This window comes from Taeniopygia guttata, chromosome Z (assembly GCF_048771995.1).
Source record: "Taeniopygia guttata chromosome Z, bTaeGut7.mat, whole genome shotgun sequence".
In the NCBI taxonomy this organism is placed as follows: Eukaryota; Metazoa; Chordata; class Aves; order Passeriformes; family Estrildidae; genus Taeniopygia; species Taeniopygia guttata.
In genome coordinates this window covers 3,721,467-3,744,212 of record NC_133063.1, presented here as the reverse complement: position 1 = coordinate 3,744,212, position 22,746 = coordinate 3,721,467, and the positions used below count along the sequence as shown (strand labels likewise).

At 43.5% G+C, this 22,746-nt stretch overlaps 1 protein-coding gene across 6 annotated transcripts in view; it reads left to right on the top strand.

Annotated features, from left to right (window-relative positions):
* Positions 1–22,746, top strand: part of MYO5B (myosin VB) — a 147,785-nt gene that overhangs the window by 99,346 nt on the left and 25,693 nt on the right. For 5 of the 6 annotated variants that reach the window (XM_041711113.2, XM_041711115.2, XM_041711114.2 and 2 more), the window contains exons 19-27: positions 216–427; positions 2,055–2,211; positions 4,896–5,135; positions 9,180–9,419; positions 13,996–14,080; positions 15,483–15,631; positions 16,372–16,491; positions 17,542–17,679; positions 19,036–19,098. In XM_041711113.2, coding sequence (XP_041567047.2) covers positions 216–427; positions 2,055–2,211; positions 4,896–5,135; positions 9,180–9,419; positions 13,996–14,080; positions 15,483–15,631; positions 16,372–16,491; positions 17,542–17,679; positions 19,036–19,098 — 1,404 coding nt within the window. The remainder of the gene's footprint in view (positions 1–215; positions 428–2,054; positions 2,212–4,895; positions 5,136–9,179; positions 9,420–13,995; positions 14,081–15,482; positions 15,632–16,371; positions 16,492–17,541; positions 17,680–19,035; positions 19,099–22,746) is intronic. The other variant, XM_041711112.2, reaches the window with a different exon arrangement.

Sequence of the window (22,746 nt, the reverse complement as noted above, 5' to 3'; positions counted from 1 at the left end):
AAGTCTAATGATATCTAATGTCTAATAATCTAATATGTCTAATAATGGAGTCTAATAATATCTTCATTACCCAATTAAGAAGAGATGTGAGTTGATAAATTTGATTCAAACTGGTGTTTTTACTCTGTATCTACTGATCAACTTAGACTGAAAACAAAAAAGAAGAAATAATGTTTGCCTCAATTTAATGTAATTTCCTTTATGCTTTTGAAAAGGATCCAGACAAGTTCCAGTTTGGCCGTACCAAGATCTTTTTCCGTGCAGGCCAGGTGGCATATCTGGAGAAACTGCGGGCAGATAAGTTCAGAGCTGCCACCATCATGATCCAGAAGACAGTGAGGGGCTGGCTGGAGAGGACCAGGTTCCGGAGGCTGAGACGAGCCACCCTCACTCTGCAGTGCTATACCCGCGGGCACCTGGCACGCAGGTGGGTCCTGGGCAGCCTCAGAGAGGGGCCAGCTGGGAAGTCAAGTGTGACAGCACCTCTGGCCACCTGGGTTTTCAATCTCTTGCATCTTCTAGAACTTAAACTTGGGGGTTTCATATGAGGAGCTTTGGAAAGCTCTGCTTGCTTGAAAGCAAGATGTGTAATATGCATGTGGGTAACACTGTGATGAGAGTTTCTGAGCTAAAGTTGGGACTTATTTCTGGTCTCTCTATATGGCTTTATTTAGGGGCAAGAGATCAAAATTCTTTGCCTCAAACTGTTTTCATATTTACATTAGTTTAATTTCTAGGTGCTGGGCTGAGGTCAAAACATAGACAATCTGGTTATAATGAAGTGACTACAGTGCTCTGAAGGATTTAGATGAAAGTGTTTCACAGGACTAATGTTTTCCTGGGACTGCCTTTGGTAAAGGGCATTTGGATCAGCCAGGGAAGGGCTGCCTGGTTGGTATGCACTACCTCCCTGCAGGGACAAGGTTTGCATCTCTGTGATGTCCAGGGGGAGTTCTCAGGATTGAGTGGCTATATTCTTTGTAATGAGGAAAATCACTCCAAATCACTGGCAGGGTGGCTGTGTGCAGTAGATAATAAAGGAGCCTAATGTTAACTCTTCCTGTGCAGGAACCCTTGTGTCAGTGGGTTGCTGGGGTTTCTGTAGGTAGCATTCGAACATCAGAGATACTAGCTGAATTTGTGGTGTTATTTGTGATTGTGAAAGGGGTTGGTGTCAGGGTGAACCAGCTGCTGCAGACTTTCTTCTACATAATTTTTCAGCTCCTCTCTTTGTGCAGGGTTTGTAGGGTGGGATAGCATCTGAGTAACTGTCTCTTTTTGAGACAGACCATCCCTTATCCTCTTCAGGAAGCCCTGGCTCAGTCAGTCCTAATGAGAAACCATTTGCTGCAATCAAAGGAATGTATAAACTAATCTGATGTGGCTCTTAGTTTTGATATGCTTTTTACAAAATAAAAGAAGTGGATCAAATTTCTGTATAATGCTGCATGCTGAGACCAATAAATGAATCATAAATCCAGCAAAACAAGCTAATTATCAAATTTAATGGAGGGTTTATGGGCATTTATTAACCAGTGTAACAGCAAATTGAACATGAGTTCAACTGGAGAATGGGAGCAACATGGTATGGAGTTGACCACATCCCTCATTATTTACTGTCTGTGAATGGCTCAAGGTTCTGCTCAGGAATGTTGCCAAAGCAGTGCACACCAGTTTAAATGTCAAATCAATTTGCTGCTGTTTTCACTGAGTCAGTAGTGCGCTTTTTATAGTCAGGGAAGTGATGGAGCCAACCTGGGTGCGCAAGGACGTAAAGCAGAGAATTCAAACCAAGGAAAACCTGGGGAATCCTTGGGTTGAATGCTGTTTAGGAACAATGAGGTGTGTTGATCTGTGGTTCCAGTGCTCCTGGGTTCCATGGCTGCTGTCTGATAGCATGGAGGCTTTCTTAGCCCAGCTCTTGGGGTGGTCTTTCCTGAATACCATCAAACCACATTGGACAAAGGTTTTTCTCTCCCCATGGTTTAAACCTCACTGCATCAGAAAAAAGTGGAGTTTGTTTTCCCTGCTTACCCTCCTCCTGTGCATTTCAGGCTTTTTGAACACCTGAGGAGGACGAGGGCTGCCATCATCTTGCAGAAGCAATACCGAATGCTGCGGATGCGCCGGGCCTTCCTGAGGGTCCGCAGCGCCACCCTCACCATCCAGGCTTTTGCTCGGGGCATGTTTGTCAGGAGGATTTACCGCCAGGTACACCTCCAGGAGGGTCTTTGCATGAGGAAAGAACCTTTATGTTTATTTCTGCCATGTGTTTGTTGTGGCTGTGTTGATGTTTGTGAAGTTGACAATCCCCGGTGTTGCCAGAGAAATAAGGGTGGCGGTGAGCTTTGCTATTTGAAGCTGTGCAAGCAAAAAAACATTTTGGCAGCATCACCTCAGCAGAGTAGCTAAGTGGAGCTGGTCACTGTGCTGCCAGGAGGTGTTGTGGAGATGTGGAAATGTCATGTGGTCTCACCTATGCTCTGCTGAAACCTCCCCATCCCACTGAGTGTGTGTCAGAGCTGCATGCAGGGGCTGTTCCCGGTAGGGTAGGAAGACAAGGAAGGTCAGTCATGGAAGATAGTAAGTAATTTATTGATAAAAATATCCAATTAGGCCTCTCCTTTAGCTTTCTGTGTTAAACCTGGAGCAGGACACAAAAGATTTAGAGTTTCATGACAGCAGTGGTACAGTGAGAAATCATTGAATCCTGGGGTGGTTTGGGTGTAAGGGACCTTAAAGATCACCTCATTCCACCTCCTCCAATGGGCAGGGACACCTTTCACTATACCAGGTCACTCCAAGCCCTGTCCAGTTTGGTCTTGGTCACTTCCAGGGATGCAGGGGCAGCCACAGCTGCTCTGGGCACCCTGTGCCAGGGCCTGCCCACCCTCCCAGCCAGCAATTCCTAATTCCCAATATCCCATCTGTCCCTGCCCTCTGGCAGTGGCAAGCCATTGCCCTTTATCCTGTCCCCTCATCCATTGTCTAAAGTCTTTCTCCAGCTACTCTCTGTCAGGAAACTGAGAACAGCTTTGGAGAATCTTCTGTCTGCTCCTCAGACCCAGCACTGTGTTGGTAGTTACCTAAATTGGTGCCTAACTGGGTTGTGGGGCTACTCCAAGAAATGAGAGGCATCAAGAGGGAAAAGCCTGTTCCTGGAAATAATTGAAATTGCCCGGACACCTGGTAACCTCCCAGAGAGACCAGGGCTGTCCTTTGAGACACAGCAGCTGGTGATAAGGAATTTGTGCTGCCACTGCTGTTTCAGCATCTATTTTTAAAGTGGAAGCTTCTGCAGAGGAGGCAGCTGGTCCAGCAGTTAAACTCTCTGAGATTCAAGGCCACCAAATCTTAACAAGGTGTGGAAGTTGGCTGAAGGCCAGGCCTCTCTGATCTGAACATCCTTAATCTCTGGAGCACCTGGGTATAGCTTTTAGATATAAGTGTTTGTTCCAGCGCATGTTCAGTGACAGATGCAGGGCTGTGGGTGATAATCTGTAGGATGAGGGCATGCCCAGTGTCCACACAAAATTTCTCTGTAAAGCTGAAATAAGTCCCCAAGGTAATGCAGTGGGGTTTCTTCTACCTCTTTGGGCATCCTTAGCTTTCCCCATTTATGAATGCCGAGGCTGGAGACATACAAAGCTCATTTCACAGTCATTCTTACTGTATCCTAAATTCATACAATCCCTTTATTCTGAATTAAAATTTTCAACTGCAAAGAAAGCCTTAGGGTGAAACAAAATAATTGTAAGAGGAGCTGATAGGATAACCTTTTCTGAGACAACTTAACCCAAACTAATAACAATAAAATGTCTTGTAATCTTCAAATTCTCCTATTTATTTCCTTAGCAGACTGAAGCATGAGGAAGCTATTAACAACATGCTGTTTGTATCTCTAAAATGTCAGCCTTCAATTTTAGAGAGCAAAATTGAACTGCCACTGACTGACAAGATAGCTGTAAATTTTGGGGAAGAAATTCGATGCAAACATGCCAGAAATGTCATGAAAACAGATAAAAATTACTACGAATTGAACCATGCTAGAGAATTAACTGCAGACTGTAGTGAAAGGACTCATGGTTTTATTTGAAGGTTATCCACATGATATGAAATCCCATCAGGACAGCATTTATCTGCAGTAAAAATTATCATAATACAGAGGCAGAACACAGGAAAAAAAAAATCTACAGATCTGTTCTGGTGTGGGGGACGTTTGATGCTGAGGGACAGTAAGTTCATTGCCAAGTGTTGGTGTGTCTGTCAATGACTGTTTGCTCTGGAGCTGTGGCTCTGGTGGATCTCAGTACTCTTCTGAGGTGGTCCACGAAGTCACACTTGAGCCCAGATGTCACCTGCTCCCACCAAGTCCTCACAACCAGGATAATATCCCCTCATGTTACTGGCCAAGCAGGTCTTTATTTTGAGATCAAGCAAGCTCCTAGGAGAGGTGTCCTGCTTGCATCCATTGAGAACAGTGCCTGTCCATGAAGGAGGGTGCAAAACAAGATCCTCTATTTCCAGCCATCAGCACCTGCATCTGCCAGGACATTTCTTGGAGGAGAAGCCCTTCTCAGGGAAGTCTGGGAAGTGTTTAATGTTTGTTGTAGCCAAACCAGAGTGACCTTCCAGGAACGGCCTTAAGATGAAGGAAAGTAGATTTAGAGGAGATATTGGGAAGGCTGTGAGGGTGGGTAGGACCTGGCACAGGTTTCCCAGAGCAGCTGGACCCCTGGAAGTTTCCAAGGCCAAGCTGGATGGACCTTAGAGCACCCTGGTGTAGCAGAAGGTGTCCCTACCCATGGTGGATGGCCCTTCCAACCCAAACACTCCGTGGCTCCACAATTCTATGCCTTCCCTCTGTTAACAGCCCCGTTGTGCCCGTTTTGCAGATGCTGATGGAGCACAAGGCCACCATCCTGCAGAGGTACGCGCGGGGCTGGCTGGCCCGCGCGCGGTTCCGCCGGGCCCGGGCTGCCGCCGTGGTCCTGCAGTGCCACTGGCGGCGCCTCAAAGCCCGGCGCCAGCTCCAGGCGCTCCGCATCGAGGCACGCTCGGCACAGCACCTCAAAAAGCTCAACATCGGCATGGAGAACAAGGTGGTGCAGCTGCAGAGGAAGGTGGATGAGCAGGTACGTCCCGGCCGCTGCTTCGTGCCCTTCCCTGCTGGCTGGGAAGGGTCGTGTTGGTGGCAGCCGAGCATTTGTAAGGGACATGGCAAGCTCAGGGAGCTGCACAAGCTGCACTGGAATTGTTGTGGCTCAGAGTGGGAAAATAGAATGGCAGTTTTGGAAAACGTTGCCAGAAAACCCAATCCACATGGGATCCAGTCACGGGTCTGGGGCTGAATTGCCCTGCTGTGCTTTTTGAGTGTGCCACCACTGGTGTTGTGAACCTTGTGTCTTGGCAGTCACATTCACTGGAAGATAAACAGCAGTTTGGGTAAATACTTTACTTTCTGTTACTAGACACAACAACTTTCCAGGAGTAAGGGGAGGGTGGGATGTGTGATGTGACAGATCCCTGTGTGGCATGAGTTAATGACCTTACAGTGACTGTTTGATCACAGGGGTGTTTTCATCAGTAGGCATTTGCCATTAATAAGCTGCAGAATGGTTTGACTTTCTAGACATAGCAGAACAATTTTTTCACCTACTAATATGTGCAAATTAATTTGTTAAATACCATCTGTGTTGCTGTACAAGGAATTGAGGGGTGATCTTAAGAAATGCTGAGTGGGACATAATTGTATTGACTCATATCAACAGGGAAATTCACATCCACTTGTACCATTAAACCAAATTTTTACAAGTAGGAGAACATTCTCTTCAGTTGGGATTACCCCTTATTTGTAGCACCAGTTTTTGATAATTCCAGTTTATCATTCTGAGATTTTGTCAGAGACCAACACGGCTCCCTCACCACCTGAAATCTCCCCACTCCAGTAAGACAGGAGCAGTCCTGTGTTGGGGGTGGCTTTGTGTTGGCTCAGACAGTGCAGAGTCAGGACACACAGGGGTTTGTGTTGCTGTGCTCACCCTCACTGCAGTGTTAACTGGCTGCAGTGCATTAACTGCACCGCAATAGGGTCCAGCTTCCAGACCCCGGTGTTTAATTTCAAAATGTTTCCATACTTAGATTTTGCTAGCAGTAGGGGAATGGGAAACTTTCAGAATAAGGTTTGGTATGACTTTTCATCCAGAAGGTATTTTGGTGGAATTGAATAGGAAGGGTCATTCCAGGTCGAGATAATTTGGGTTGAACTCATGCTATGAGTGTGTACGTCAGTGTTGGATCTGTTGAGCAGCTGGACTTGACACTGGAACATCAGTGATATTTTATAGTTTGTATTTTTCCCTATTTCCTTGCTAGGAGAAGTGTGGCAGTAGAACAGTAAAGGAAAAAAAAACAGTATTTGGTTAACATTGGCTTTGCTGTCATGGGTTTTGAAAGCAGCAGAAGGATCTGCTTTAGGAAAGGAATCATGGAGAGCTTTTAACCAGGCAAAATAATGGTCTTGAGCTCATCTTGCTCTCCTTCAGTCTCTCCACAGACTATTTTGTAGGAGTTTCTTTGATGCTTTCTGTGTAGATTTTGCAGGAAAGAATTCCTGCGCTGTGTTACATGTGGTGGTCTGTCCAGTGAGCTGAATTTAACCATCCTTCCAGGGCTGCCAGGTTTCCCTGGAATGCTTTGGAAGGTCTAAGGAACACCATTCAAGTAGATTTCTCTTTTCAGTGCACTGAATCTTTTTCCTGGCACGGTGCATTTGCAGTATCATAGTTTCCCTGAAGGATATTGCTTTCAGTCCTTGCTAATCTATAAACACAACCTTTGAAAATACCAATTAACTTTACAAGAAAAAAAAACATATAGCAGGTAACCTGGAGAGCTGTACTTGTGTTGTTTTTTTTTGGGTTGCTGTGGAAGAAAATGTTTCTATTTCTGCTACTTTAGCTCATGCATGAGTAGAGATGCAATCCTCCATGTGCCCCTAAGGAAGAGATCTTTCTATGAAAACCTATTATTGTATGTCAGCCTCAGCTCAGATGCTCTGGCATCTGTAACTGGAATCATTTAATTAGGTTTTTAAATCAGGTGAGGGATTTTTTGCACACAGAAGAAAGATTTTGATCTATTTTGCTGCAAAACATCCTCACTGGAGCACTTTCTTTTCTATTTACATTGGACCAATTCCTTCTCCCACTCTTTTTTTTTTTTTTTTTTTTTTTTTTTTTTAGTGTGTGTGTGTGTATTTTTTTCTTTTTTCTTCAGGTAATTTTCTTTAAATCTGTTTGTTGGAATTGCCTGAGACACTTACAACGCATGTACCTAATTTAGTATTGCATGTTCTTGCAAGCCAATATTTAGACACATTGTGAGCTCTCTACACTCTCTTTGTAAGCACTACTATCTCTGTGAGCATTTTTGTGAATAAAACTAGTTTGAGTAACAAGCTGATGAAATTGCTACATCTGCCTTTGGTAGCAAAATAAATTGGGTTTTTTCACAGAGCCTGAGTTGAAACCAGGACTGTCTTAGGTCTACAGGGCTGGATAATGATTGATAATAAAGCAAGTTCAAGTTTAACAGGGTCTGTTGAGCAATATCTGCAGTGGGGATCAGCCCAGTAAATGCTCTCTCATGTCAGTAGTTTTTAATTAAAAAAACCCAGAACCATTCCTGTGCATTTATCTTGTGTTTGTATAGCAGGGGGTGGAGTGAGATGGGCTTTAATGCCCCTTCCAGCTCAAATCATTCTAGGATTCTATGAAATGCCTTTGGTCATGCAGAAATTATAATTTCCTTATTTGAAACGAATGCTGAATTTTGATGTTCATTAATAATTCATTACTAGGGAGCAAAGGAAAAAAAAGTTAATATGCCTCATTTACTTGTTTTTCCATTTGAGATGTGTCTTTATCTTGCTTCAGAGCACTGAGATCCAGTGAGAGTGGGTGCTTTGGGAGGTCACCTTAAGAGGGGCCAGAAGGATGATCAGAGCAGACTTTAAAAACCAGAATGCATTTTAAGTTTCAAAATGGTTCTTTTGGTACCAAGATTATCTACCCAGTCAGCACAGCGTCTGTAGTAGGTTTTTAATGAAGCTCTAGGTCTTTGGCCTATGGATATCTAATAATGATGATGTTTTATTGGTCACAGTGACCATTGGCTTTGATTTGAAGCCCAAAAATCAGCTGAGTCTGCTGAATTTTCAGTTCTCCAAACCGGGAAGAAAATCAGTGCTAAGTGCTTTAGAAGTGAAAACCCGAGCAAATAAAAGGATAGCTGAGGTGGCACATGACTTAAAACTGGAATTTGGGGAGCTCCTTGTGCTTGAAGATGCAGTTCTGTATTGTCACTCCAGGTTTCTGCAGGCATGGGATCCAGGAATAGCAGGGTAAAATGCAAAAGGAATACTACAAACACCCCCAAAACTGCAAATCACATTAAGCAATGCTATTTGGAAGCTGTAGTAGTGCAGTATTTTGATTTGGTTGCCAGTGCTACCAAGAGTTACTTGCCTTTGCTCTCAGTGGTATCTGCATAGTACCAATTTGACAAATGCCTCTGTAATCATTGCCAAAATATTATTGAGCTTTTGTCACAGTTTAAGAATAGCTTTTAGCTTTATGAGCTTCATTAGCATACACATGGAAACGTTTGTTATTGTGGGTCTGTCACCCACCGTGCTTGAGGATATGAGTGGCTAATGCTTTTTCTCTTTTTGAGCCAGGTCTCATAAGCTCTCAGAGAAAGTATCACACTTGGGATAGCTCAGCTACTTCAAATGGCATAAAATTAGTAAGATGGCTTGAGACAGTGTTGAAACAGAAAATTTTTAATAAAACGCAAAACAACAAAGCTGTTGGCAGAGAAAACCCGAGCCCAGGAGTTCTTTTCTAGGGAATTGCTTAGGGGGGACTTTTTGGCTCCTGTCCAATTAGCTGTCCTTAAGTTTGAGGTGAAGTCCCCAAGGTCCTATGAGGTGTCTTTTAACCAAATTGAGGAGAGAAACTTCTGGGCTTTTTTCCTTTTTAAGGGGACAAAGGGTAACTTGTTTACTCCATCAAGAGGGGGCACATTCCCACAAGTGGCTGCTTTTGTAGTGCATCTCTGCATGCATTGATGTCACTTGTGCTCTTGTCTTCTTCTTTCTGGGATGCTGGCTGCAGAACAAGGAGAACAAGCTTCTGAATGAGCAGCTGTCCATGCTGACATCAGCCCACTCCTCCGAGGTGGAGAAGCTGAAGAAGGAGCTGCAGCAGTACCAGCAGACCCAGCAGGGTGATGGCAAGCAGCTCCTCAGCCTGCAGGAGGAGACGGAGCGGCTGCAGATGGAGCTGAAGAGGGCTCACGGGGAGAGGGAGGTCATGGAGGACAGCCACAGCAAGGAGAGGGACCTGCTGAAGAAGGTATGTCTGTCTGTCTGTCTGTCTGTCTGTCTGCCTGCCTCGGGTTGTCTCCTGCAGGTGGCCGTGCTGGTGAGGGCTCTCTCTTCACAGCTCTGTTCTTTGTTATTTCTGCTGCTGAATGCCCCTAGGAGTACCCCAGGCCATGGGGCAGGACAGGTAGACATCCCTGCAGGAGCAGTGGCTGCCTTGTGTCAGGACGCCCCACCCTGATGTCTTTTGTGCTGCCAACCACATGGAAACACCCCACACCCAAACACATCTGGAAATCAGGATGCCTAATAACCATGAACAGCATGGAATCACAGAGTTGTAAAGGTTGAAAAAGACCTGTAAAATCACCAAGTCCAACCATCAGCCCAGCACCACCATGTTCAGCACTAAACCATGTCCTCAAGTGCCACATCCGTGTGGTTTTTGAACACTTCCAGGACTGGTGACTCCACCACTGCCCTGAGCAGTCTGTTCCAATGCTTTACAAGCCTTTCAGTGAAAAAAGTTTCTCTAATACCCAATCTAAACCTGCCCTGGCACAACTTGAAGCTGCTTTTCTTGTCCTAAGATTCATGTGAGTGCCAGAGCTCCATGTGTATACAGTGATTCCTCATGGTGTGTAATGCAAATTACTGGGGAGATCTGTCACAGGTGCTGCAAATATTAGGAAGATGTAAATATTCCTCACCCCAGCCTGGGATGGGACACAAGGCTCAGTTTCTGACATAGCTGGTGTTGTAGGTACACACAGAGTATGACCAATGAGTAGACCAACTTCCCTCCCTAAGGAGAGGCACTGCTCCAGTACCAGCTGCTGGTTCTTACAGGCTTTTATAGGGTTTGGAGCTGGGATATACACAAAATAGGTTTATTTTTTTTCTTCCTCCTTCATGCAAACCCACTGAATATCCTGGTTTGGAAAGGAACCACAAGGACAATCAAGTACAGCAATTCTGTGCTTTATCTCTTGGGGTGGGGGTGGTCCAACTCTGCCACCATTGTACAAGAAGGCATTCTTTTGGGAGGAAGAAATTCCAGAGTTTGGAATAGAGTTTGAAAAGAGCAAAGGTGGACCTTTTGCCCTGAATTTCTTTGCTGATCAGATTAATTCTGAGTAACGCCCGTTCTCTTAACCTGAGGCACTGAAATGAGAATTCAGTTTCCTTCTACAAATGCTTGTGGCTGCTCAAGTTAAATCCATTATCTCTCTTCTGCACCAGAAATTGAATTGAATCTTTGATCTTGCTATTGGAAATAATTTAGGGCTTTTCTACTCAATAAATTGCAAAGAAAAAGCTGGTTTGCAGATGTTATTCTAGAACAGCACTTGGTGTGTGACAACCTGAAGACGAGACACTTTTGGAAATTAAAAAATTTAAAGAAAAATAGGAGCCTGGAATTACATTAATTATTATTTACAGTGGAAGAAAGTCCTTATGAGGCTCCTCTAGTGCACTTCACACAATACCATTGCCGTGGCCAACCTCCCCTCGAGGCTGAGCCCTCAGGTGGTGGGTTTGGCTGAGAAGCTGTGGTGAAGGACTGTGGTCAGGGTGATTTACCCTAAACCTCTGGCATGACTGAAATGCACTGCTGGTTGTGCTTCTCAAAGAGGTAAGGAGTCTGCACTTGTGGTGCACCACACAGGGACGTGTGAAACCGGTGATTTCCTCTCAAAATTATAAGATTCTTTTTGGCGCAGGGCTCTGTTCATTATCTGGGTGCAGCACAGGCTTTTAGGGCTTGAAAGGATGTCTGATTTTAAGGGTGATGCAGCTGGGGATAAACTGTGTCTCTTTGCTCTTGATTGCAAATCGCCTTCAAGCACTTTGATGGAAGGTTGGATTAATCACTGAAGAAATGCTTTTAAAAAGCATGGAAACAAAGCAGAAGCTTTCCCTTGTTGTAAAAATGCCTAGAGCAGAGCAAATACTGTGCATTTCACCATGAAAATAGATGGTTTAATTATAAAAAACATTTCTAAATGTGCAGGCTCCTATTTCTGGCATTAGCTTTCCATTGCTCCCTTCAGTTCCTTGTAAGTGGGAAGATGGAGAGCACCTGTTTCCTTCCTGAAAATATTAATTTAGCCAGAATACTTCCCAAGAAAAATTCTGGGAAGAGATTTTTGAGTTGTTCTAATATCTCCTGGGAAGCATAATGAAACTAAATTTAGGTGAGAAGCAGTTTTCACCTTCAATATCAAGATGACACTACTGGCATGGATGTAGTGGGACAGATTCTCAAAGACGTGTCACTTCTGAGTGAAATTGATATGAACCTTTAATTTTTCTGCAGCTCCTGCAAATCCACGTCAGTATTGATTTAGTTACTAAAAGAAAAAGTCCTTTAATCTCTTCATCATAGCTGTTCTGTCCAAGTCCTTAGTTTTAGAATAGCTCTCCTTATTTAATTTTGTGATTAAGTTTGAAACATCTGGGTAAGTACCAACGGCTCCTTCTCGGGCTTTTGGTAGCATCAATTCTTCTCGCTTGGTGAACTAGGATAATTCACAGCCTGGACAAGAATTCCATTAGGAAAGTGCCAAATGCCATCATCCTTCCCTTACAAGACTGGGGGAGGATGTGAGGCAGACCTTATGAGCAGGTTGTTCCAGAGAAACACTTAGGTAAGAGCTGCAGCCATCACAAGTGCTCCCTGCTCAGCATCTTCCACAGAAATCTTTCAAAGCAGGTGCTCTTGCATTTGAAGCACCTCCAGGTGCATTCAAACAGGAATGCAGAAAACAAATCCTGTTTAAGAGAACATCTTAAAAATACCTCTACCCAACCTGGATTAGAAATTTTTTAATCTGGGAATAATTTTTTATGGATTCTATTAAGTCTTGCTCTTCCAAATATCCTCTCAGCATGGTTGAAAATACTCAAATACTCAAGATTTTGTTCCAGTTTTATTTTTTAAGCCACCATAGCTTTGGGTGGAGACTTCCTTGTGACCACCCAATAAAAAGCACTAGTAAAATAATCCCACTGTCTTTAATCTTTTCCTGATGGGACAAACTAGTAGAGCTCCTTGCTGTCCCATTGCAGCACAGGTTTTCCTTCCATTCCATCACTCCTGTATATCTCTTCCCCAATTTTTAAAGAATTCTTCATACCTTGAAGTCACTAGCGCTGATCTAATGGCAGATGTGATTTATGGTGAAGGAGTGCAGTTGGTTTTGGTACAGAATATTAAAATCTGGGCTCAGTTCGCAGCATTTAAAACACCAGCAGCTCTGTGTGTGTTTTTCACTTTCTAGTTGTACATCCAGACTCCAGCCTTCTAGGAGAGGTGCAGACAGATGTAATGCAGACAGCTGGAGTAAATTAACAGGGACAGTAATGAGTGAGGAGGTTTTTCAGTTTGTGCATGGAACAGGACTGATTCAGTTGTGACTTAGAAGAAAATATTCACTGTGCTTGTCCTCATCATTAGTATGTATCTGGCGTAGCCAGTGTTTGATCAAATGCCTTAATTTGAATGTGCTTGTGTGGAAGGCTGGAATCTGTGCTAGGAGTGCATGCCAGCTGGGCTGCCTATAAATTTAATCTAGTGATGACAGCAAAATTATTACTCTTGGGCTCTGAAAACTCTTATTATGGTGTTTACAGCGTTGTTTATCGTCGGCGCCTTGAGATCCTTCTGCTGTGTGTAGCCCTTTCCTAAGCAGTGGCTACAGGACGTGAAGGAGCAGGCACAGTGGATGACACGTGCTGGGATGATGTGCATTCTGCCCCTGACAGCAGCAGAAACATCCTGCTTAGCTGTGGCAGCGTATTTCACTTGACAATATGATGGTGGTGTGTTTTGAGACAGCGCTGTTGAATGCACCAGAATTCGGGGAGATGAATGATGTTCCAGGATTGGTTGCTGCTGGCATCAGTCCAGCCTTGCTGTTGTGGCAAGTGAAAATGGCATTTTTCAGGATTTAGTTCCTGTTCTCATTATTTTTTACGAGGCAGTTGCTGTTAATAATTGCTAAATACGCTGCTGTTGTATTGCCAAGGGCCCTGGTACATGTCATTCCCCACTGTACCAAAGGTTCTGTAGCTGTGGGAAGCACTGAAGTGACTCATCATGCTACCTGGATTGGGTACAATAAAGTTAAAAAAGCCTGATCTATTCACTCAGCTCTCATTCACTGTGTCCATCTCAGCTCCTGAGAACAACCTGCAGGTTTATTTCCCCAGCAGCTGTGACTCGGTGCTGCGACTTGAAGACAGTGATGAAACCCACTGAAATCTAAGAATAACTTGATGACCTGATCCCTTCCAAGAGCTTTGCTCCTACAGGTCATGGCCACCAAGTCCGGTGGCTCAGTATTTTGTAAGATTCTGCTGAAAATATTGATTTAAGGGAGAAGTGCAGTCAGGACAGGGAAAGTTATTATCTTTTGTAGCAATGCATTTCTCCTGTGTTTCTGCTACTGGTGTACAAAGGATAAGTGGCAAAGCACAGGGGAACAGATCTTTTAAAGAGCAAAGAGAGGCTGAACAAAGCCCCCTGTCTCCTGCCAGGTGAAATTAATCCCCGCAGGATACCTGCCCTGCAGCCAGCAGTAACTCTCTGCCTTGTTCCCTAGCGTATCTCTGACCTGGAAGAAGAAAACGCTCTCCTGAAGCAGGAAAAAGAGGAGCTGAACAGCAAGATTCTCTGTCAGTCTGAAGGTAGGAAAAACTGCCTATGGCATCATCATGCCTTCATTAGACAAGGGCTTAATCTTCTCCCCTGAAGCTTGTTTCCCTGCCTAGAGAAGTGCTAATCTTCCTGTGACCCTTTCCTGGTGGCTTTTGTCTTTATTTTGTTGTGCATGTAGTTCTGTTCCTGCTGTCCTACTGCATGAACAGAGCTACCTGCACAATAGGTAAGCCAGAGGCCAGTTTAATTGGTGAAATACAGAATAAAGTACATAAAAAGACGGCTTTTTAGTTCAGTTTTGTTAAAGCGTTTCATGCAGACAGTGTGGGAGGCAGTGAAGCTGATGGAGTAGGGAATAGCTGTGTCCCAAGAATAATTAATAAAGGATCCAATGGGCAGCATGCTTCACATTATTGAGCTGTAGTGGAGGACTTCTCTAGTGTGACACGAGCCCGTGAGTGTTTTTTTAAAAGCAGAGACTTAGCTGACAAGTCATACATAGGGGAAGCAACCTGGGAAAATCTCATTTCACAAAAGAGACTCTCATGCATTTATTGAGCTTTTCAAATTTTTGTCATCCTTTTCAGCTTTGATTTTGCAGCAGGATTTACAAAGGTCCTGCTGTGGGTGTAACTATCACTGCTCTGTGGTACTTGTGAAGTGCCTTTTGCTCCTAGCCTACCACAAAACAAAGGAATGAAGATAACATATTAAGAAGAAACTTGCTGCAAATATTTTTTCACCCCTTACAGGATGCTTTTGGAGCATCTAAGATGGGAGAAAGGAAGTGGAGAAGGTTGGTTTATTGTTCACCGATTTAAAACAACACACGGGCTACATTTGCCTGGTTCCTTAGGAAGAGGAGGGACCTCTTTGCTTCCAGAGGGTGGTTTTTAACAAATAACTGAATTTATTTGGATATAAACTTCTTTGAACCCCCCACAGTCTTGCCATGGTAAATGGTTGATGATGACATGAGGAAGAGCTGCTGTTGTTGATTTGCTTCTATGCCAAAGCTGCTGGTGGGAAGCAGGCAGGGAAGTTTTCATGTGCAGCAAGTACCACCTTTTCAACCCAAATGTACTTCTGTACCATGCTGGTCTTTTCTTAAGGGAGTTTATGGTTGGTCCATGGGAGCTTGAGCTGCCACAGATAAATGATGGCTTGTAGATGCTGGAGACTTCTCTTTAATTCAAGGCAAAGAGCTGCTCTGCAAGCAGAAGAGCTCAAGCTGTTTCAAATATTGAGGAGACAAATACATATTATAATAATCTCTAAATATTAATGAATGCTTGCATATAATTTAAAGGCTCTTGGCTGAGAGTATTTTGTTCACTAGTTGTTGTTATTGTTGTTCCACATGTTTACAAGAAGCATCTTTCTGAGCTAAAGTTCATAATTTCTCTTTTCTTCCCCCTTCCTCTTTTGAAGATGAATTTGCACGAAACACAGTTGAGGAAAATATGCAGATGAAGAAAGAGCTGGAGGAAGAGAGATCTCGTTATCAGAACCTGGTAAAAGAGTATGCAAGTCTGGAGCAGAGATACGACAACTTGAGGGATGAAATGAGTATTTTTAAGGTAATGAAACTGGAATTATCTGTGTTCCTTTGTGCCCTGGACCTGATGTTGGTGCCTGGATAATGTGGCTCACTCACCCCCAAAACATTTAATAGAACTGCCAGTAGTGGGCAGTTTGTGCTTGATATTTCTAAGGATACCTGTCTGCACTGGAGCCAAACCATTTGTGTGCCCTGCAAAAGGAGCTTGGTATTCTGTGCTTCTCTGTGAAATGCTTAGAGATGTCTGTGAACCTCGGCAAAAGATGGGTCATGGTTGTTCTTGTCTTGCTTTTGTGTCAGTGATGTTTATGTGTAGGCGTTGGGTTGAAAGAGCAAACAAACAAAGCCTCCAGCAATATGACTTCAGAATTTCAAAACGCAGAGTTTTTAGGCTCAGCATTGCTAAAGTGTTAGAAAAACTGTTAAAAATCAGAGTGCTGCTGGATTTGATGGAAGGCTGAGTGTTTAAAGAGGGTCCTGGAGGGTGCTGTCAGCAGCACAACCCTGAGCTCTGATCTGCATGTTCACACTTAGCGGGCGTGTGGTGTCATGAAGAGCCTTTAATTCATGCAGAATTTTTAAGCTGAGCTTCTATATCGCTTTTGCACTTTGAAGTGTTAATGTGAACTTCAAGGGTAGGGCATAAAAACTTAGAACATGTACCTCTGTAAGGTAACTTAAGTATATAATCATACATTTGCTCTAAAGAATCAACACTTGGAGAGGGATTCTTTATGAGTCTGCATCATTTCTTGGCAGCAGACACCGGGGCACAGGAGAAACCCATCCAACCAGAGCAGCTTGGAGTCTGATTCCAATAACCCATCCATCTGCACCTCTGAGATCGGGGACACGGAGGATGTGATCCAGCAGGTGGAGGTACAGTGAATGCGGAGGGAGGGCAGGGGAGCCCTGCTCTGGGTGTGGGGTTTGCAGCACAGGTTGGGCAGTGAGGTGTGATGGATTAAATTGGTTCCGTTAATTGTGTGAGCAGTGTTGTGGTGCTCTGGCAAATTCTACTTGTTTGCAGCATCAGGGCTCTAAAAATAATGCAGTGCTGTCTTTGGGCCATACCAGCTTGAAGACTGATAAAAATTCATCACAGCACTTACACCCAGCTCTGATGGATCATGACTGTATCATGAGACCTCTCTGCAAGGACACCAGAATTCATTGCCCTCTTGCCCTGAGCATTTTCATTCCCATGCATCTTCACGGATGCTCTGTTGGCCAGCACAGCTCTGTAACCAAATCAACAGTCTCCTAATGCAGAAAAGAGCAGCACAAATTATTCCTTGGCTATCAAGAATCCTGTGGAAAAGGGAAACGTGTTTTTTACTTCCATCTGATAGAATAGGCTGCTTTTTAAAACCCCACTGTTCTGACTCTTGAGCACTTACAGGTGATCAGTGTCCCTAGGGTCAGCCCTACCCTTGCAGGACCATATTTTGTGTCCCACTACACACCTGCAGAAGCCCCCACTTCCCTCTGCTGGCTGCTGCATTATATTGCTTTGGTATTTTTGAACAGCTCTGAAAGCATTTTTCTGAAGTCAAAATAATCAGTATTGACAGTGCTTTGATATAAAATATACCAGGTGGAGGCAGTTAAAAAACCCCAACAAATAAACACTTGACTAAAAGGGTCCCAGTAGGTCATTTTTGATGTTCTTAGCCATAATCACCTGCTTATCTGTTGGGCTGTTAAGCATTCAGTGATGTATCAAAACAAGTCAGGTATTTTACTGACACTAAAAATAGGTGTTTAAAATGTTGATTTGCTCTTTGGAAGTACACATGTTTCTTGGGATGCTCTTGTTCCTGGCTGTGGCTGATGTACAGTCAGGGTGCATCTGGCACTGTGAATCGGTACAGAACTTGACACTGAGGTTTTCTCTTTTTTTTTCCCCTCCCTCCTGTTCTTCTCCAGGAGATTGGGATGGAGAAAGCAGCCATGGACATGACCCTCTTCCTGAAGCTACAGAAGAGAGTGAGGGAGCTTGAGGTGGAGAGGAAGAAGCTGCAAGCCCAGCTGGAGAAAAAGGAGCAAGAGAGCAAGAAATCCCAGGCAAGAGGCATATTTTCATGGATACTAATATTTCATATTTGTAACTGGCTTTCCTTGATTGCCTGAAGCCACATGATGTAGGAATTTAGCTTTGAGAGTGATAAGTTCAACATAAGAGGCTACAAATCCATCTGCAAAAGGGAGATAATTTTTTTTTTGTTAGCTAAGGACAACTGGACAGGAGAACTGCTTTATTTATTTGTTTAAACAAACTGCTTATAACATATTTATGGCAGTATCTTAAGCTTCTTGAAAGCAATAAAATGTGGAATCAATTTTGACACACATTATTCCACTCAGCACTGTTCCTGTGTCTCACGTGTAGCATCCTGTATATTCAACAACTCTCCCTTTTGGATGATTTCTGTTGTTCAAGCATTTCTTTGTTGTCCTGGCTTCCCCCTATCCAGCAGTGTGTGGCATGAGCTGAAAAGCACTTCACACACATGTCAGTCAGGCTGGTTTCCTCCGTTTGATTTTATAATCAGCTGTGTATTTTGTCCTCAGTAATGATCACAGAGAGGAATACAGGCTAAAAGTAGCGTACTAAATCAGAAATATCAGGATAGCTGTTAGAAGAGTGGGTTCTTAATTTCTGTTGCAAGGCAGGGATAGTCTTTTGCTGCATTCTTCCTACCTTGTGGGGAAAAAAAAAAAACAAAAAAAACCTGCAAAAACACAAACAAGCAAACAAAAAACCCACCCCAAAGAAAAAGAAAAAAGAAAAACCAAAAAACAAAAAACAAACCTGAACTCCTAAAGTTTGAGTTGCTTGCGCACTGAACTTTTATAAATTGCTGGGCAAATGCCATCCCTCTTGGATACATATTTGAAATTTCTGGGGCTTTGGTTGCTTTGTTTGGGAATTATTTTCTTTATTACTCTCCAGTGTGAGATCAGTGTACCTTTGAACAAATGCAGTACGAGACTCAACAAAATAATCAACAGTAATTATTTACTTGCTTCACTAGATATCCTTATTGATCACCCCTAGCAATTTGCAGGAAACACATGAAACAGGAGACTTCCCCAGACTCTCATTCCTGCTGCAAGAGGATTAAAAACCTGTTTTCCAACTGCTGTGTTGAAGATTGTTCCCTTAATGACTGTCATTGTTTGAAAGCTGCAGCGAGGCACAGTTGTCAAGATATTAGTGAGAGATTAAACCATTTTCTCTTGGAATGTCTTCTGCCCCACTGGTGTTGCTGGGATGCTGTCTGATGGCAATTAATGATATTATTGTGGTTGAGCTGGCCAGGAGGGCTGAATGCTGATGGAAACATGCCCAGCAGCCTGTGCTGTGTGCCAGTTCTTCCACCTGCTCCTAAATACAAATTTACTCTTTAACCTGCACAGGTAATTGAAATAAAGACTGAAGTGACTTCAGAACATGAAGATTTTGCATACAACAGCCTGAAGGTGAGTGAGAGGCTTCTGCTTAGTGCTGTAGCCTATTGCATGGCTCCAGCAGCCCAAACAAATGGTGTGAATGTGATAATAATCCAAAACCTGCTGTAATCAGCTCTGTTAGAGAGGGCAGTTGGAAAGCTGTAGCTTTCCATTTGCTCCTGGGCATGGAATGGGCTCACATATGTTTCTCTCTGGGGTGTCATCTGTTTTCTGCCAATATACCTGTCTCTGAGTGATCTGTGGAGATAATGACCCCACTCACGGTGAAGCGGGCTTTTTCCATGCAGGTGTTCCCTCAGGGACTTTGTTGGGCTCCCTTTGATGGGCACTGCTGGTCTCAGCAGCTGGTTTTGCAGCAGGTTCTTGTTCCAGGCTCCACCTCTGCTTCTTAGCCACCTTCTGTGCTATCACAAGGTGCCACTCAGATCAAACCCAGATAAATCTGTGGAGTGATTTGAGCCTCCTTAAATGGCTCCATCTCTCAGCAGAAGTGCTGGCTGAGCACAGCCATTCTGTGTCTTCTCAGTATTGCCCTACCCTGGAATTTGTCTTGCCCCCAAGCTCTAGATCCTGACAGTTTCTGTCCCCATCACTTTCTCCCTGTGACAGTCACAGCAACTGAAACCTCCTGAGCTCCTACTGCAGCTTCTGTGGGTTTTATCCTGCTCTAACTCTATCCAAACACTTCTGACCTTAACTGTCTTAGACCAATTTTTATGTCCTGCTTACCCTCAGAAAAACAGTTCCTAGGATAGCATTACTAGAGGAAAATTTTTTATGCTGTTGGTTTTTTCAGGGCAGACCTACCTTTCTGATATTCCTTCTCTCCCTATCCCATTAACAAATATTGCAGTACAACTGAGAAGTCCGGAGGAGCATATGTTTTCCAGAACAGCATGATGCTAAACCATCTGCCAGGAGCAATATCAATTTTTCCTTCTGCATCATCTCCTCCAAAGGATGCAGAAAAAAGCAGGAGTTAGAGATGGAAAGGATGTCCAACCCTCACAAAGCCCTTATAGTATCAGTAGATCTTTATGACACTTAATAATCCAATTTTATTTTCCTAGCATGATATTGGTATAGCTCTGAATTTCCTTAGTACCTCTTCATAGCCCCTTGGAGAAGAAGCGTGGCCAGGTCACTGCCCAAGTGTCTTCCAGCTGGTTAAACATACTTGTGGAAGGTTTAAGTTTCTTGACCTTGTAAATCAAAGTGGAGTTGCAGTTTGGAAGGGGGAAACCCAGCAGGTAAGAGCCACCACCTCCTTAAATAGCTTCTGGAGTTCTGACTTCTGTGTGAGTTCACAAACTGTGTTTTCTTCAAGGTTTAACCCTGGAAGTTCAGGGTGGAAATACTAATTTTAGGATTTTCCTACTTTCTGCATACTGGCATACTAGCATTCATAGTTCTACATATCTAAGAAATTTTAAAATACCATTTAATGTTAATAGTATTTCATAAGGATAGGTGGCATGTGTTACTAAAAATGCAGGGTTCTTTAAACTTTAGTTTAAAACAGATGGAAAATGAACCCACAGGGAATTCACATTCACAAAAAGAGGGACATTCACATTCAGAAAAAGAGAGACAAATACATCTCTCAGCTGTTCTCCCTACATCTGAACATAGGACACAGCCTGAAGTCTCTGTCTGCAATCCAAGAATGACTTACTGCTGATTTTGAGGGCTTCTTTTCTCTCTTCCCCCTTGACAGCTGCTTCCATGGCTATGACAAAGCTATTCTTCTCTTCTTTTTCTCCTGCTAATTTAAATTTCAAATATTTGTACTATCTCTGTCTCCTTTAAGACTTTCTTGTGAATATGTTTATTTTTCATTTTCACCAGCTTAAGAAGACTTTATCTCAGGGAAATAGTCTGAGATGCCTAAAAACTCACACACAGGACAGTCTTTTTGGGGATGCTCTTGTGAGGTACCAGTGAGTCAGCCGTGGACTGGGACACCTTCCCCTGGACCAGGATGCTCCCTCCTGGTCTTGGACACTCCCAGGGATCCAGGATCCACTGCTGCTCTGTGCTAGGCAGGGCCTCACCACCCTCACAGCCAGGAATTGTTTTCCTCCTTTCTGATCTAAACTGTAGGAATGTGCCTCCTGTTGATGGAGGGACCAAATTATCCTTTGGCTCCTTTAAAAGGAAGTTTATCTCCTCAATTTGGTTAAAAGACACCTCATAGGACCTTGGGAACTTCACTCAAACTTAAGGACAGCTAATTGTACATAAGCCAAAAAGTCACACCTAAGTAATTCCCTAGAAAAAGAAGAGAACAGAAGAAATAAATCACTTTTGTGAAGTGTTTTAGCAGGAGCAAGAACCTCTTGCCCTGGCTTGGGTTTTCTCTGCAGAGAGCTTTGTTATTTTGTGTTTTATTAGAACTTTTCTGTATCAACACTGTCTCAGAAGCCATACTACTAATTTTATACCATCTGAGGTAGCTATCTCCAGTGTGGTACTTTTCTCTGAGAGCTTATGAGACCTGGCTCCAAGAGATAAGTATCACTAAACCTTCTCTCTCCGTTTGGACAAGATGAGCTTTAAGGTTCCTTAACTTGCCAACTATTTCCTTACTATTTTAAAGTAAGATTCCTTGTTTTATGTCCCATTTCAGAAGTTTTTGGCACTCGCAGTCCCTCAAGCAGGACAGTACAAGGTGTGGGTGTTACTGGATGGCTGTGCAGCTTTGGTTTCTGCAACCAGCACATGGTCTGATACTTCACAGGTGTCTGCTGTCCTCCAGCTTGGAGTCTTGGTGTAATTATTACTATAATTATTACTGTCATGACACCCATGATGGCAGGGATTTGCCTTTGGATTTAGCATCTGGTGGGGAGCCTGTTCTTGATGCAGATTCTGATGGAGGGAAGTGATTGAAGCACAGTGCTCCGTTAGAGAGACTCATCTGGTTTTTTAGTTTTGTAAGACTGAAATATGTGAAACTTGAGCTAACACTGATTAATTAACAAGCAGAGGTTACCTGTCCTTTGTAATGGAGAAATACATTTCTTAGAAGATGTTGTCCCAAAATACACCCAGCCAGATGTTTGGTTAATCATTATCCAGGAATGCAAAACAGGGAGATACTTCCCTCTGACATGCCAGTGAAAAATGTGTTTTTTCAAGCTGGGAAAGTGGCAGTGGGAATGAAAGCACCAAGGAGCCTTTGCTCTGACTCCATGTTTCATGCTGTCCCTACAGCTGGTCTAGGTGGCCTTTAAAGGTCCTTCCTAACTCACACATTCTAGGATTCCAAGCAGGAACATGATGCATAATTCAGTTTCTCACTTGGTGCGTAGCTTAAAATTGGCAGTGCATCATAAAATGAGCTGCATGGAGGATTTAATTTTCTTTTCCTTCAGAGTACCAGAAAAGCATGGCAGTGCTAACCTGTGACTTAGGCAGGCTCACACTTCACCCAGCACTGCCCTGTGGCCCCTTTGCTAAAGAGTGAAGCTATTTCCATCCCCATCAGTGCTTGGGTACCCCATCACAGCTCTTTAACACTGCATATGTTGGGGCAAGTGTGAGTTCAAGGTCAGTGCATTCTGACTGTAAAATTTTTTGGTCAAATTTATTTGTCAGATATTTGTCAAATAAATCAGCATGACTGGACTATGCTGAAGAAAGAGCATTTTTCAC